This window comes from Bufo gargarizans, chromosome 9 (genome assembly GCF_014858855.1).
Source record: "Bufo gargarizans isolate SCDJY-AF-19 chromosome 9, ASM1485885v1, whole genome shotgun sequence".
NCBI classification, from domain to species: Eukaryota; Metazoa; Chordata; class Amphibia; order Anura; family Bufonidae; genus Bufo; species Bufo gargarizans.
In genome coordinates, this window is record NC_058088.1 from 186,959,252 (window position 1) to 186,975,562 (window position 16,311).

A 16,311-nucleotide genomic window follows, 5' to 3' on the forward strand; every position below is an offset into this window, starting at 1 on the left:
CTTCAGGTGCGATTGTAGCAACAATCCCCAGTGTAAAGCCAGTCAGATGCCATCTCTGTAACCTGCATTGCCCTGTAAATCTACAGCGTAGCAGTGGCCTGCACTTAAGATGGCGCCCCCTGCTGTTGCCACCATACTCAGAAGCTGAACCTGACCAAATGCATATCGCTCCACAGGAAAGTGAATATTCAGACCCTGACATGGCTGGGCTGGGCGAGAACGAGAATGGAGAGAACGCCCTTGTGTACTGCATCTGCCGGAAGCCGGACATCAACTGCTTCATGATGTAAGTAAGGCGTGATTTAGTGGAGGGGGTTTGATTTTAACGATTGCACCCCGACCGATGCCAAGAACGATGGGCCTCGATAATTCCCATAACACCATTCATTTCAGTGGGGATTAAACATCAGCTCTCACTGGAAAGGGAGACCCTGACCCCCTTCAATTCTGGATCAGTGGGGACCCAGTTGTCAGACCCCTGATGATCCCTTTTTTATGGCTTTTCTTGATAATGTGTTGTAAAAGTGAATTAATGGAAGATCTTGAAATTGACAGCGACAAGTCACCATTAAAGGCCATGTACACCTTCAGGGCCAATTTGTTTTTTATGGATGCATTTTACTCATTTTGGATCAAAAATATTTTTTTCAATCGCCCTTTATTAAAAATATTGAGCCGTTCTGTCACAAAGAGTTAACTGTTTGTCTTACTTTGTGCAAACCTTATCTCTAAATTACTAAAAGATCATAAACGCCTATTCACGCCACATTCTTATCAGTAAGATAAGGACTGCGCTATAATGAGTGTTTATAATGTCAGAGATAAGGAGCTGAGCTACTAGAGAATCTCAAGGCTGTACAGAGAAAAGGGCTCATTATTTTTAATAAAGAACACTTGAAAAAAATAATTTTTTGCTCAAAATAAGTACAATACAATAATAAAAAAATTGCCCCCAGAGGTGTACATAGCCTTTAGGCCCCATGCACACGGCTGTGTTTCACGGCCGTGTTTCACAGCCGTGTGCGGGCCGTGGAACCGCGGCCTGGATCCCTCCTGAGAGCTGGAGCGCACGGCGTCACTGGTTGCTATGACGCCGTGCGCTCCCTGCTGCCGCCGCAATACAGTAATACACTGGTTTGATCTATACCAGTGTATTACTGTTCTGTGCCGGCAACAGGGAGCGCACGGCGTCATAGCAACCAGTGACGCCGTGCGCTCCTGCTCTCAGGAGGGATCCAGGCCGCGGCTCCACGGCCCGCACATGGCTGTGAAACACGGCCGTGTGCATGGGGCCTTAAGTGAATACTTTTTGACTCTTTAAAGGAGTGTTCTGGGAGTAGAATATTGATGGTCTATCCTTTATCTGTATAAGGCCTCATGCACACGACCGTTTGCATCCTGCGGACCCATTCACTTCAATGGAGCCGCAAAAGATGCAGACAGCACTCTGTGTGCTGTCCGTATCCGTGGCTCCATTCCGCGGCCCCGCCGAAAAAATATAACCTGTCCTATTCTTGTCTGCGCTTTGTGGACAAGACTAGGCATTTATATTGCCGGCGCCCGTTCCGTTCTGCAAATTGCGGAAGGCAACGCGGGCGGCTTCCGTTTTTTTGCGGACTGCAAAAAACGGCACGGCCGTGTGCATGAGGCCTAACACAACAAGAATGGAGGGCTCAAACACCCTGAGGAGGGGATAGCGGTAGGTTCATTGCCAACTGGGTCACCTACCCTATCCTTTATCTGATTGGTGGGGGTCTGACTCCCGGCACCCTTGTTGATCACCTGTTTGAATAAGCCAGCATTGCGGCCTCCTCGCAGCTTACCAAGCACAGCGCCGTTCCTTGTATAGTGGCTGTGCTTGGTATTGCAGACCTGGCCACGTGACAGATGAACGTGATGTCGCTGGTCTAGGAAGAGGCTGGAGCTCTCAAACAGCTGATCGCCACTGATCTGATATTAGTGACCTATCCTGGGGAGGCCATCAATATTGTGCTCCTGGAAGACCCCTTAAAGCCTGATGTACACAGACGTGTCCTTGTGACCCCGCGGTTTTCTTTTTTGTATGTTCAGAGGATGCGATCACTGCAATGAATGGTTCCACGGACACTGCATCAATATTACTGAGAAAATGGCGAAGGCTATTCGGGAGTGGTACTGCATGCAGTGTCGAGGTGAGCAACACTCGGAAAACCATTGTCAGTCATTTTGGGGGTTACGGGCACTTGACTTTGGTTACATGCGTAGTCTTCTCGTCTAATTATGTCTGTGATCCATAATCAAACACCTGTCTCTTCAATGTCTACCTTTTATGAAGTGTGAACATCCTGGGACACAGCTAGAATCAGTACCGGGGGGTGTCGCAAATCTGTTTAGACGATTGGAGGGCTCAAGGTTCACTTTATTTTTTACTGTTAAGAAAAATATCCTCATCTGGAGATCAAATATCGACACAAGAAATCCAGGGACCGGGAAAGAGACACTGATAGAGAGGAGAATGAGGAGCAACAGAGGAACGAGAGGAGGAGGAACAGCACCGGCAGTGGAGGCAAGGTAATGTGCACGCTGCCACACAGTACCTAGTATGGGCCTGGGGTCCGGAGCCAAAATAGTCTCCCTGGCTCTTAAAGGTGCCCCCACACATTCTTCTGAACCTGCCGATTATCCAACATGGATGCAGTATTCTGACTTGCCCCCGACTGGGGGAAGAAGGATTGGAATTGTTAAAGGGGTTGGCTCAACTTGCACTTTGGTGGCATAATGCTAAGATATGCCACCAGTGTCCGATGGTGCGAGTACCACGTTTGGGACCCACATCTCTCTCTAGAACAGGGCGTATATCCTAGATATGGGCCAACCCCTTTAAAGATATCCAGCACTCCATTCAGTGGTGTAAAGTCAACATGGAAAACATAGCTTTCATGATGTCTTGGAATAAAAGAATTGAAGGTTTTACACCACCTCTTGGCGTACTGGATATCTTTAACCTTTCCCTATCCAAGGGTCCTCCAACTTGTTTTCCGTGCACCCTTCAGGAATAAGCTACAAGGACTGGACACGCTGAGTGTCTTTTGTGAAAGAAGGATCTGATTGTTGGCTTTCAACATGCCTGATCCTTTTGTTAACCCATCAGTAGAGGTGTCTGGCAGCAACTTATTCCCCCTCCCTTCATTGAGAACACATGCATGCTCGGTCACGCTCAATATGTATTTGTATGAGGGGTGGGAGTCAGAAGGAATAGCTGCCCAACTAAGAAGCTTTTGGTTGACAGCTATCTAAGGGCTGTTTCACAAGAGCGAGTCCATTGTGGGAATCAGGCTCCGTGTGTGAGTGTGATCCTCCGCTCTGGACTTGCAGGAGCGCACGGCATTATCATGATTTATAATGCTATGTGTCTCTCCATGGCCTTATTTCCACCGAATCATAGTGACCTAAAGCTGTCAGTATGATTCTGTAGAAAGAGGGTCATGCAAAGACACATAGCATTATAAATCATGATAATGCCGTGCGCTCCTGCAAGTCCAGAGCGGAGGATCACACTCACACACGGAGCCTGATTCCCACAATGGACTCGCTCTTGTGAAACAACCCTAAGGCCTCATGCACACGTCCGCGCCATGCAATTTGCAGAAAACGGCCAAGAATAGGACTTGTTCAATTTTTTATTTTTGCGAGGCCACTGAACGGAGCAACTGATGTGGACAGCACAAAGAGTTCTGTGCGCATCTTTTGCAGCCCCATTAAAGTTAATGGGTCCGCATCCGAGCTGCAAAAAAATTTGGCTCAGATTTGGACTAGGGATCGACCGATATTGTTTTTTTAGGGCCGATACCGATAATTTGTGAACTTTCAGGACGATAGCCGATAATTTATACCGATATTCTGGGAGTTTTAATTTTTAAAAAAAATAATAAAAAATTCCTACACAAATCTGCTGAAAATTAATGTTTATTGTTAATGTGTAGTTTTTTTTTTTTAAATCTTTCTTTTTCATTTATACTTAAAAATTTTGGTGTTTTATTTATTTATTTTTTTACTTTTTTGTTTTGCTTGTTTTTTTTTTACTAACTTTTAGCCCCCTTAGGGACTAGAACCCTTGTCCTATTCACCCTGATAGAGATCTATCAGGGTGAATAGGAGCTCACACTGTCCCTGCTGCTCTGTGCTTTGTGCACACAGCAGCATGGAGCTGACCATGGCAGCCAGGGCTTCAATAGCGTCCTGGCTGCCATGGTAACCGATCGGAGCTCCAGGATTACACTGCTGGGGCTCTGATCGGAGGAGCAGGGGAGAGCTGATCCTGTGGCCACTGCCACCAATGATTAATATTGGGGGGGGGGGGCGCATTGTGCCACCAATGTTTTTAATGTGGGGGTGGGGGGTGCACTGCGCCACCAATGTTTTTAATATTGGGGGGCTTGGGGGGGGGGGGGGGCGCACTGCGCCTCCAATGAACATAAATCTCTCATTTATTCATATGCAGGAGGCGGGAGCTGGCTGCAGAATCACATAGCCGGCTCCCGACCTCTATGAGCAGTAGCTGCGATCCGCGGCACCTGAGGGGTTAACTACGGTAGATCGCAGCTACAGCTCATAGAGGTCGGGAGCCGGCTATGTGATTCTGCAGCTCCCGCCTCCTGTTCAATTTGAATGAATGAGAGATTCCTCTTCATTGGTGGCGCAGTGGCCATAGCTCCTCCCCTCCTCTCATTGGCGGCAACAGCAGCACAGGGGGGATGGAGACACTGCTTCCTTCTCCCCTGTGCTGCTGCTGAGGGAACACGGAGAGCGCTGTCAGCAGCGCGATCTGTGTTCCCCATACACTATCGGAATATCGGCAAAATAAATGCCGGTAAAACTGATAATCGGTCGATCCCTAATTTGGACCCAAACAACGGTCGTGTGCATGAGGCCTAAGGTGTATGGCTAGCTTAAATCTGAGATGTAGACTAAGATACGGATTATTTTTGTGGTGTAAGAAGCTGGAGGACTGTGTTCCATTTGTGTCTTCTCCCACCTGCAGATTAAGCGATCGGCCCGCATGTGTGGGGAGTGTGAGTCCTGCAGCCGCACTGAGGACTGCGGGCAGTGCGACTTCTGCCGAGACATGAAGAAGTTTGGAGGCCCCAACAAGATTCGCCAAAAATGCCGCCTCCGGCAATGTCAAGTCAGGGCAAGGGTAAGAAAAAGCTTTATTATTATTATTATTATTACTGGAATATTCTCGTCATAGCATGTATTTCCCAATTTCTGATGGCGCTACAGTTAAAGGGGGATTCCACATTTAATTAGGACTGTCATAATCAATAAAGGGGTGTTATCACATCATAAATCTCCTGAGGATATGCTAATACAGCGCTCGGATATCTCCTCAAGTGGAGTGGCAGCGAGCATCCGTGACTAGAGCTCCATTCACTCAGAGGAAGCAGACGCCCCCGTTCTCACGTTCTGTGGAGGTCCTAATGGTCGGACTCCCACCAATCGGATACTAATGACCTATTCTGTGGATAGACAAGTTGTTTATGCTCAGACTTCCCCCATTAAAGTGACCAAGATCGAATCTTAAACCTGACTAATCGATTCTCCAGCCGGCGAAATACTGGTAAAAAGAAATAAGCAAATTTCTTAGTAAATTCCTGTTTTGGGGCTTTACACCTTTAAAATTCTCAAGTGACTTTTATTTACTTGACCGTCGAATAAAACAAAAAAAGTCCACCACCAATGGATTATCAGATTTTCTGTTTTCTGATACATTTGCACTGCTTTGCGTGTACTTCCTGTACAGAAAATGCTGCGGGTGAAGGATGACGAGTACTCCGTGTACACGCCAGAACCGCCCAGCCTGGCCGACTCGCTGTCTGACGATGAGCTTCCTCTGGATCCAGAACTGTATCAGGAGCTGTGTGCCGGAGGAGCCTTCGATGATCAGAACCTGGTAAGTGGGCTTCATTATGAGTTGATGGAGGCTGTTGTCAGTGTGGCGCTGTCCTGACCGTCCTTCTCTTGTAGCCTTGGCTCAGCGACACGGACGACGCGCCATTTCTGGACTCTGTTCTGAGAAAGAGAGCCGTCAAGGTCAAGCACGTCAAGAGGCGCGAGAAGAAGTCTGAAAAGAAGGTAACGGGCTACAAAGAGCCTCTCTGTATGGCGCTGCACAGCCAGCCTCCATCCTCAGTTTTGAATTGTCCTGTTTGCTCTTCAGAAAGATGACAAATACAAGAGGCACAAGCAAAAGCAGAGGCACAAGGACAAAGCCAAGCACTCTGAACGCATAGAAAACCGAGACTACTCCTCCCTGCGCCAGTGCTTGGGGCCCAGCTGTGTGCAGCCAGCCAGGGCGGGCTCCAAGTACTGCTCAGAGGACTGTGGCATGAAACTGGCAGCCAAGTGAGTTCAGCATCTCAAGCTATTTCACCAATGCATGGGTACTCCCATCTCTTAAAGTGGCAGCGAATCGCCATCCTGGGACCCTTACCAGTCCTGAGGATGAAGGGGCCCCTGTCCTGATTCAGGGCTGCAGCCATTTCACATTTTTATTTATTTTTCTTGCTAGGAAATGCCACCAATTTCAGATGTTCATATGTACAGCGCTATGGAATGAATGGCGCTTAAATAATAATAATAGGTGCGGGTCCCACCTCTGGACCGGCACCTATCTCTAGAACGGAGTCCACAAAGTGAAGGAGAGTGGACAGTGACTGGGCAGCTGCCCTCATATAGTTTCTACGGGACTGGCGAAGCGGCGCGCTTGGCTTTTTTCCGTAAGTGCCATGGAAACGAATGGGAAGCGCACTGCGCTAGCACAGCCACCGTTCCATTCACTTTTATGAAACTGCCATACGAAGCTCCAGCATTTGGCTTTTTATGGCATTCCCTTAGAAATGAATGGAGGGCAGTCGCGTATGCACGGTTCGCTCTCCTTCACTTTGTGGGCTCCATTTTAGAGATAGGTGGGACCTGCACCTATCAGACATTGGGGGCTTATTCTAGATATATGCCACCAGTGATTGAGATGACACAACCCCTTTAAATTGAGTTGGGCTCCCTGAACAGCATGTGACTTTATCACCGCTCTGCAGTGAAGGCACTGACTTAGCGCTGCAGCCCCTCCATTCTCAGGATCGGTACACGTCCCAAAGGTTGGACCCCCCACTGATCATAAAATAATGGCATAACATAGCTATATGCTTTATGAGGTAGGAATACCCCTTTAAGACACCTGTCGAGCTTTGTCCTAAGCTGATGCTCTGCGGTGATCATTTCCTGTCTTTCTCTCTGCCCCCTCAGTCGCATCTATGAGATCCTCCCTCAGCGGATCCAGCAGTGGCAGCAGAGTCCTTGTGTCGCTGAGGAGCAAGGCAAGAAGTTGCTGGAACGCATCCGGCGGGAGCAGCAGCAGGCACGCACCAAACTACAAGAGATGGAGCGGCGCTTCCACGAGCTGGAAGCCTTGATCACCAAAGCCAAGCAACAGCATATCCGCGAGGATGAAGAGGTACGAGCGGAGGAGGGTTAGAGCCTGGGGGAGCGGAAGGATTTCTATGGCTTCCATATCTGCTCACAGGTGGGGTTTTTCTTTCAACAGACCAACGATGGGGACAGCGATGACACTGACCTCCAGATCTTCTGTGTGTCTTGTGGCCATCCCATCAACCCTAAAGTGGCTTTAAGGCACATGGAGCGCTGTTACGCCAAGGTTAGTGGGAAGAGATAGTCCAGCACAACAGCCCGATTCTTCTTATGGTTTTTGTGACATTTTATATTCCTTTTTGCTTGTAGTATGAAAGTCAGACCTCATTTGGATCCATGTACCCCACAAGAATTGAAGGGTAAGTTGTATGTTGTTGTCCAGCTCGGCTGCCCTCTCGACCTGTCACTATCCTGCCATTGTAATGTAATGTCGTCATATTCTACCTAACTCAGCCATATCCTACTATCTATTTATAATGCATGTCTATGGAATTTTACAGATATGAGCAGCGATACATAGACCCAACGTAACACTTTATGTCAGAGATCGCTTTTGTAGGAAGTTCCTTCTCGTTTCTAGCACTGATGGACATGCAGCCCTCCTTCTCTTTCAAAAAAGAGGTTCTTCAGCAGCAGTGTCCACTACACAGTACAGTGCCTCAGCTGCTCCAGAACTTCAAAATACAACTGCTGCAGACCATTTATTTGCTGTGGCTTTCACAACAATTAATGGAAGCGCCTCTTTCCCCTTCAAAACGAAGTTCTTCAGCAGCTGAGGTATTAGGATAGGGCTGTTGCGACCCCCCCCCCCCCTCATTGATCACAGGATTGGGTTTCCCTCTGAGCCCCCCCTGAAATGAATGGAGTTGCAGGTCAAGCATGTTCACTGCCGCTCCTTTTATCTCTATAGGAGTTCTAGGGAAAGGGATCAGGTTTTCTGGAACTCCCATAGAGATAAATGGAGGGCCAGTTTGCATGCTTGACCTTCCGCTCGGTTCATTTCGGGGGGGTCTCCAAGGGGTACAGTACAGTTAGGGCAGCCTGTGTAAAACAGCACAGACCTGCTGACAGGGAAGTCATGGACAATCCTCCTTCTTCTCATGGAATCATTTTCCTTCCAGGGCGACCCGTCTCTTCTGTGACGTCTACAACCCGCATAGCAAAACCTACTGCAAGCGTCTCCAAGTGCTGTGTCCGGAGCATTCCCGAGACCCCAAGGTAAACTTGCACTGACCTCGTGCTCTTGCCTGCTGATTGCTAAGCCCCCGTTGTAGACATCCACTTCTGTGTCTCGCGACTCAGGTCCCAGCAGATGAGGTGTGCGGGTGCCCCATGGTGAAGGACGTCTTCGAGTTGACTGGCGAATTCTGCAGGGTCCCAAAGAGGAAGTGTAACCGCCATTACTGTTGGGAGAAACTCCGCCGCGCCGAGGTTGATTTGGAGCGAGTTCGTGTGGTACGCCCTTATTACACTGATTTATTTATTTTTTCATTTTCCTGTCCAATTTGTGCATATAAGGGCTCATTCAGACGTCCGTATGCTGTCCGCAAAAGTGCGGATCCGTTTTTTTGCGGATTAGATGCTGACCCATTCACTTCTATGGGGCCTTTTTCTTCCATTGCACGGCTCAGCAAAAAAATGAAACATGTCCTATACTTGTCTGTGAAAATCAGGACATGGCCTATTGAAGTCTATGGATCAGCAAAAAAATGGAATGCAATCCGTTTTTTTGCGGACATGCTGAACGGATCCGCATTTTTGCGGACAGCATACGGCCGTCTGAATGAGCCCTAACAGTTGTACGTATTATTGTATGCCTATGACTTATCTGATAACGGGACTGAATCCAACACTTGACGTATGAAGAGCTGCCGGCGATTTGACCACTTTTTTGTCGGGGTAGTTAACGTGTACTTCCCTTTCTATATATAGTGCAGGAGCGCGTACAGCAGTCAGACATATTAGCATCTCAGTCTGCTCATATCCATGCAGAGCGTCCCGCATGGAAGCCAGTGCTGGATACAGGACAGGACACTGGCTCCTAGGCCATCGATATGAGCAGCCCACGGCTCCCACGTAGACGGTTAGCAATCCTGTCCGTTATTCAGAAAAGTGATCGCTCAAATTACTTTCTGCATAATGGAGGATATACATTCAGTTCAGGTAGTGGCTGTCAGAGACCATAACGAGGTGCCTCCCCTATATGCCAATGGGGCACACCAAACCTTGGTGACGCATCTGGCTGGTGACAACTGAAGGGGGAGGGGAGGCTCAATGAGTGCTGGGAGGTAAGGAAAGACTAGTTGGTAAAAGAGGTTCTGTATCTTTTTATTACTGATGATCTATCCTTTGGATAGAAAATCAGCATCTGATTGGGGGGGGGATAGATCATCCGTAATAAAAAGGTGTAGAACCCATTTAAAGGGATTATGCCGTGACTGATGTAAAAAGAGAAGTTCAGGCATCATATAGGACATGACAGTCTCTTTATAACAAAGTTAGAACCAGCCTTGTACCTCACATGGATCCAGAGATACCGCCCCCCCCCCCCCTCCCATTTGCTCTGGTATATTTATTTGAGGCTGGCAGCTCAGGGAGCGTGTCCTTTCCACCGCAAATCTTTTCCTGTAACGGTCACAGCTTGTAACAGTGGCAGTTGAAGGTTTCAACTGAGCATGTGCGACCACCTCAGTGAAGTGGACAAGAAATAAGGAGGAGAACAAACAGCAGGTGGCGCTGTACAGATTTTTCGATAGCTCAGTAAAGAATTAAACTGAGCGTGTGTGTGACCACCTCACTGAGGTGGACAAGAAATAAGCAATAGAACAAACAGAAGGTGGCGCTATACAGATAGATGTCATTTAATAAAAGGGTATGGACATCATTTAGGTGACTACTCCCCTTTTACAGGGTTCACGTACTTTACCGCACATTGGGACCCCTTTGTACAGGGAATCGGTTGTGGTTTAAGCTCGCAGAACCTTATGGTCTTTATTAAAAGGTAGTGTTTTAGATACGAGGATATCCGCTGATGAGCCAAGGTCTCCCGTGTCCGGTGGTTTCTGCTGCGTCCCGTTCACTCAGATCTTTCTCCTTTTCTTTGCAGTGGTACAAACTGGATGAACTCTTTGAGCAAGAACGAAATGTCCGCATGGCGATGACTAATCGCGCCGGCCTGCTGGCTCTCATGTTACACCAAACCATCCAGCACGACCCCGTCACCACGGACCTGAGGACACACACAGAACGCTAATCGGGGGAGGGGGCTTTTTTTTTTTTTTTTTTTTTAATTAAACCAGTGTTTCTTCAAGTTTTTTTTTTATATAGATTGTGTGAATCCCACGTTTTAAAGAACCTGTAAAGGCTGTTCACTGACGTCTCGTATGTTATCCCAGGTGTTTTACTCCCACATTGTACAGACTCAAGCCTTAAGGTGGGGGCTGCAGAGGGTGGTGTCTCTCAAGTGACATCTGTAGAAGAGACTTTGACTGGCCATATTAACCTAGCGGTCAGCGAGATCGCAGCAGTTTTATCTAATTTGTATGGCCAGCGGTAAGGAAGTGTGGGTAGTACTTTCTGAAAATGACAACTCCATTAACTAAATATATAGATATATAATCTACATAAAGAATTGCTCTTCTTCTCTTGTACTGATCCAGAGTAACATCCTGCATTATACTCCAGAGCTGCACTCACTATTCTGCTGGTGCCGTCACTGTGTACATACATTACTTATCCTGTACTGATCCTGAGTTACATCCTGTATTATACTCCAGAGCTGGACTCACTATTCTGCTGGTGCAGTCACTGTGTACATACATTACTAATCCTGTACTGATCCTGAGTTACATCCTGTATTATACTCCAGAGCTGCACTCACTATTCTGCTGATGCAGTCACTGTGTACATACATTACTTATCCTATACTGATCCTGAGTTACATCCTGTATTATACTCCAGAGCTGCACTCACTATTCTGCTGGTGCAGTCACTGTGTACATACATTACTTATCCTGTACTGATCCTGAGTTACATCCTGTATTATACTCCAGAGCTGCACTCACTATTCTGCTGGTGCAGTCACTGTGTACATACATTACTTATCCTGTACTGATCCTGAGTTACATCCTGTATTATACTTCAGAGCTGCACTCACTATTCTGCTAGTGCAGTCACTGTGTACAAACATTACGTATCCTGTAATGATGTAGGGTTATAGGTCGTAGTGCTAGCAGAAATGTAAAAGTGTTGAGTCTGAGTGTAAGCCATGAGGCTGGTATATGCTGCACTTGTAGCGCTACATGGTCATATCTGTTGCTGTGCCCAGGCTTTCTCGCAGTCTGATCCATACCGCTGTCACTACCAGCCTACATCATTTCCCACAGCACAGATTCCTCAATGTAACTACCCGAGGGCGAATCAAAGTGGTCTCTGTGCAGAATCTGTGTAGAAATAACTATGACCTGGAATAACAATGACCCAACTTGATACCTGCAAAGCATCGATTCTTGAAAAGTCCCCCAACCCACATTAATTCAGATGGCATTCCCCCTTAAATTAAATGCATGCCATCATGGGAGCTACCAGTTACTATCCTGAGCGGTGGGTGAAGATCAAAGGTGCTAGGAGGAAATGTGAAGTGGAACACGGCCAGTACAGTGGACAGTAACTTACCATATTGTTTGGTCAATAAAATATGTGTATGTCTAAAAGCTGTAGGAAAAAGAACATGAAATACCTGTTCAAATATAAAAAAAATACTGTCAGTAATAACCAATCATGGCTTTTATTTTCTACCTTTTACTAAGATAAAGGAATTAGTTGCTAAGGATTTATATATGCTCCTATGTACAAGAATATAACTACTATAATACTGCTCCTATGTACAAGAATATATCTACTATAATACTGCCTCCTATGTACAAGAATATAACTACTATAATACTGCTCCTATGTACAAGAATATAACTGCTATAATACTGCTCCTATGTACAGGAATATAACTACTATAATACTGCTCCTATGTACAAGAATATAACTGCTATAATACTGCTCCTATGTACAAGAATATAACTACTATAATACTGCTCCTATGTACAGGAATATAACTACTATAATACTGCCTCCTATGTACAAGAATATATCTACTATAATACTGCCTCCTATGTACAAGAATATAACTACTATAATACTGCTCCTATGTACAAGAATATAACTACTATAATACTGCTCCTATGTACAAGAATATAACTACTATAATACTGCTCCTATGTACAAGAACATAACTACTATAATACTGCTCCTATGTACAAGAATATAACTGCTATAATACTGCTCCTATGTACAAGAATATAACTACTATAATACTGCTCCTATGTACAAGAATATAACTACTATAATACTGCTCCTATGTACAAGAATATAACTACTATAATACTGCTCCTATGTACAAATAACTAATACTGCTCCTATGTACAAGAATATAACTACTATAATACTGCTCCTATGTACAAGAATAAACTACTATAATAACTGCTCCTATGTACAAGAATATAACTACTATAATACTGCTCCTATGTACAAGAATATAACTACTATAATACTGCTCCTATGTACAAGAATATAACTACTATAATACTGCTCCTATGTACAAGAATATAACTACTATAATACTGCTCCTATGTACAAGAATATAACTACTATAATACTGCTCCTATGTACAAGAATATAACTACTATAATACTGCTCCTATGTACAAGAATATAACTACTATAATACTGCCTCCTATGTACAAGAATATAACTACTATAATACTGCTCCTATGTAGCAAGAATATAACTACTATAATACTGCCTCCTATGTACAAGGAATATACTGCTATAATACTGCTCCTATGTACAAGAATATAACTACTATAATACTGCTCCTATGTACAAGAATATAACTACTATAATACTGCCTCCTATGTACAAGAATATAACTAGCTATAATACTGCCTCCTATGTACAAGAATATAACTACTATAATACTGCTCCTATGTACAAGAATATAACTACTATAATACTGCTCCTATGTACAAGAATATAACTACTATAATACTGCCTCCTATGTACAAGGAATATAACTACTATAATACTGCTCCTATGTACAAGAATATAACTACTATAATACTGCTCCTATGTACAAGAATATAACTACTATAATACTGCTCCTATGTACAAGAATATAACTACTATAATACTGCTCCTATGTACAAGAATATAACTACTATAATACTGCTCCTATGTACAAGAATATAACTACTATAATACTGCTCCTATGTACAAGAATATAACTACTATAATACTGCTCCTATGTACAAGAATATAACTACTATAATACTGCTCCTATGTACAAGAATATAACTACTATAATACTGCTCCTATGTACAAGAATATAACTACTATAATACTGCTCCTATGTACAAGAATATAACTACTATAATACTGCCTCCTATGTACAAGAATATAACTACTATAATACTGCTCCTATGTACAAGAATATAACTACTATAATACTGCTCCTATGTACAAGAATATAACTACTATAATACTGCCTCCTATGTACAAGAATATAACTACTATAATACTGCCTCCTATGTACAAGAATATAACTACTATAATACTGCTCCTATGTACAAGAATATAACTACTATAATACTGCCTCCTATGTACAAGAATATAACTACTATAATACTGCTCCTATGTACAAGAATATAACTACTATAATACTGCTCCTATGTACAAGAATATAACTACTATAATACTGCTCCTATGTACAAGAATATAACTACTATAATACTGCTCCTATGTACAAGAATATAACTACTATAATACTGCTCCTATGTACAAGAATATAACTACTATAATACTGCTCCTATGTACAAGAATATAACTACTATAATACTGCTCCTATGTACAAGAATATAACTACTATAATACTGCTCCTATGTACAAGAATATAACTACTATAATACTGCCTCCTATGTACAAGAATATAACTACTATAATACTGCCTCCTATGTACAAGAATATAACTACTATAATACTGCCTCCTATGTACAAGAATATAACTACTATAATACTGCCTCCTATGTACAAGAATATAACTACTATAATACTGCTCCTATGTACAAGAATATAACTACTATAATACTGCTCCTATGTACAAGAATATAACTACTATAATACTGCTCCTATGTACAAGAATATAACTACTATAATACTGCCTCCTATGTACAAGAATATAACTACTATAATACTGCTCCTATGTACAAGAATATAACTACTATAATACTGCTCCTATGTACAAGAATATAACTACTATAATACTGCTCCTATGTACAAGAATATAACTACTATAATACTGCTCCTATGTAACAGAATATAAACTACTATAATACTGCTCCTATGTACAAGAATATAACTACTATAATACTGCTCCTATGTACAAGAATATAACTACTATAATACTGCCTCCTTGTACAAGAATATAACTACTATAATACTGCTCCTATGTACAAGAATATACCTACTATAATACTGCTCCTATGTACAAGAATATAACTACTATAATACTGCCTCCTATGTACAAGATATAACTACCTATAATACTGCTCCTATGTACAGAATATAACTACAGTATATAACGACTATAATCTGCTCCTATGTACAAGAATATAACTACTATAAATACATGCTCTCCTATAGTACAAGAATGATAACTACTATAATACTGCTCCTATAGTACAATGAATATAACCTACTATATACTTGCAATCCTATGTACAAAGAAATATACTACTATAATACTGCTCCGATGTACACGGAATATAACTAATATAAGACTGCTCCTATGTACAGAATATAACTACTATAATACTGCTCCTATGTACAAGAATATAACTACTATACTGCGTCCTATTAACAAGGATATAACTAATATAATACTGCTCCTATGTACAAAGAATATAACTACTATAATACTTGCTCCTAGTGTATAAGGAATAGTAACTACTATAATACCTGCCATCCTATGTACACAGGAAGATACTACTATAATACTGCTCCTATGTACAAGAAGATAACTACTTATATACTGCTCCGATGTAACCAGAAATACTACGAATAATATACTGCTCCTATGTACAAGAATATAACTACGATAATACTGCTCCTATGTAACAAGAATATATAACTACTATAATACTGCGCCTATGTCAAGAATATAACTACTATAATACTAGCTCCTATGTACAAGAATAGAACTACTATAATACTGCTCCTATGTACCAGAAATATACTACTATAATACTGCATCCTATGTACAAGAATATAACTACTATAATACTGCCTCCTATGTACAAGAATATAACTACTATAATACTGCTCCTATGTACAAGAATATAACTACTATAATACTGCTCCTATGTACAAGAATATAACTACTATAATACTGCTCCTATGTACAAGGAATATAACTACTATAATACTGCTCCTATGTACAAGAATATAACTACTATAATACTGCTCCTATGTACAAGAATATAACTACTATAATACTGCTCCTATGTACAGAATATAACTACTATAATACTGCTCCTATGTACAAGAATATAACTACTATAATACTGCTCCTATGTACAAGAATATAACTACTATAATACTGCTCCTATGTACAAGAATATAACTACTATAATACTGCTCCTATGTACAAGAATATAACTACTATAATACTGCTCCTATGTACAAGAATATAACTACTATAATACTGCTCCTATGTACAAGAATATAACTACTATAATAC

General features: G+C 42.9%; 1 protein-coding gene across 1 annotated transcript in view; it reads left to right on the plus strand.

Moving 5' to 3' along the window:
* The window catches only part of CXXC1 (CXXC finger protein 1), a 14,311-nt gene extending 3,090 nt beyond the window's left edge, over positions 1–11,221 (plus strand). Inside the window, exons 2-14 of the mRNA XM_044305926.1 lie at positions 177–286; positions 2,071–2,171; positions 2,417–2,550; positions 5,021–5,176; positions 5,783–5,932; positions 6,007–6,114; positions 6,200–6,384; positions 7,285–7,492; positions 7,583–7,693; positions 7,777–7,826; positions 8,589–8,685; positions 8,770–8,922; positions 10,574–11,221. Coding sequence (XP_044161861.1) covers positions 177–286; positions 2,071–2,171; positions 2,417–2,550; positions 5,021–5,176; positions 5,783–5,932; positions 6,007–6,114; positions 6,200–6,384; positions 7,285–7,492; positions 7,583–7,693; positions 7,777–7,826; positions 8,589–8,685; positions 8,770–8,922; positions 10,574–10,720 — 1,710 coding nt within the window. The 3' untranslated portion in view covers positions 10,721–11,221. The remainder of the gene's footprint in view (positions 1–176; positions 287–2,070; positions 2,172–2,416; positions 2,551–5,020; positions 5,177–5,782; positions 5,933–6,006; positions 6,115–6,199; positions 6,385–7,284; positions 7,493–7,582; positions 7,694–7,776; positions 7,827–8,588; positions 8,686–8,769; positions 8,923–10,573) is intronic.
* The last annotated feature ends 5,090 nt before the right edge of the window (positions 11,222–16,311 follow it).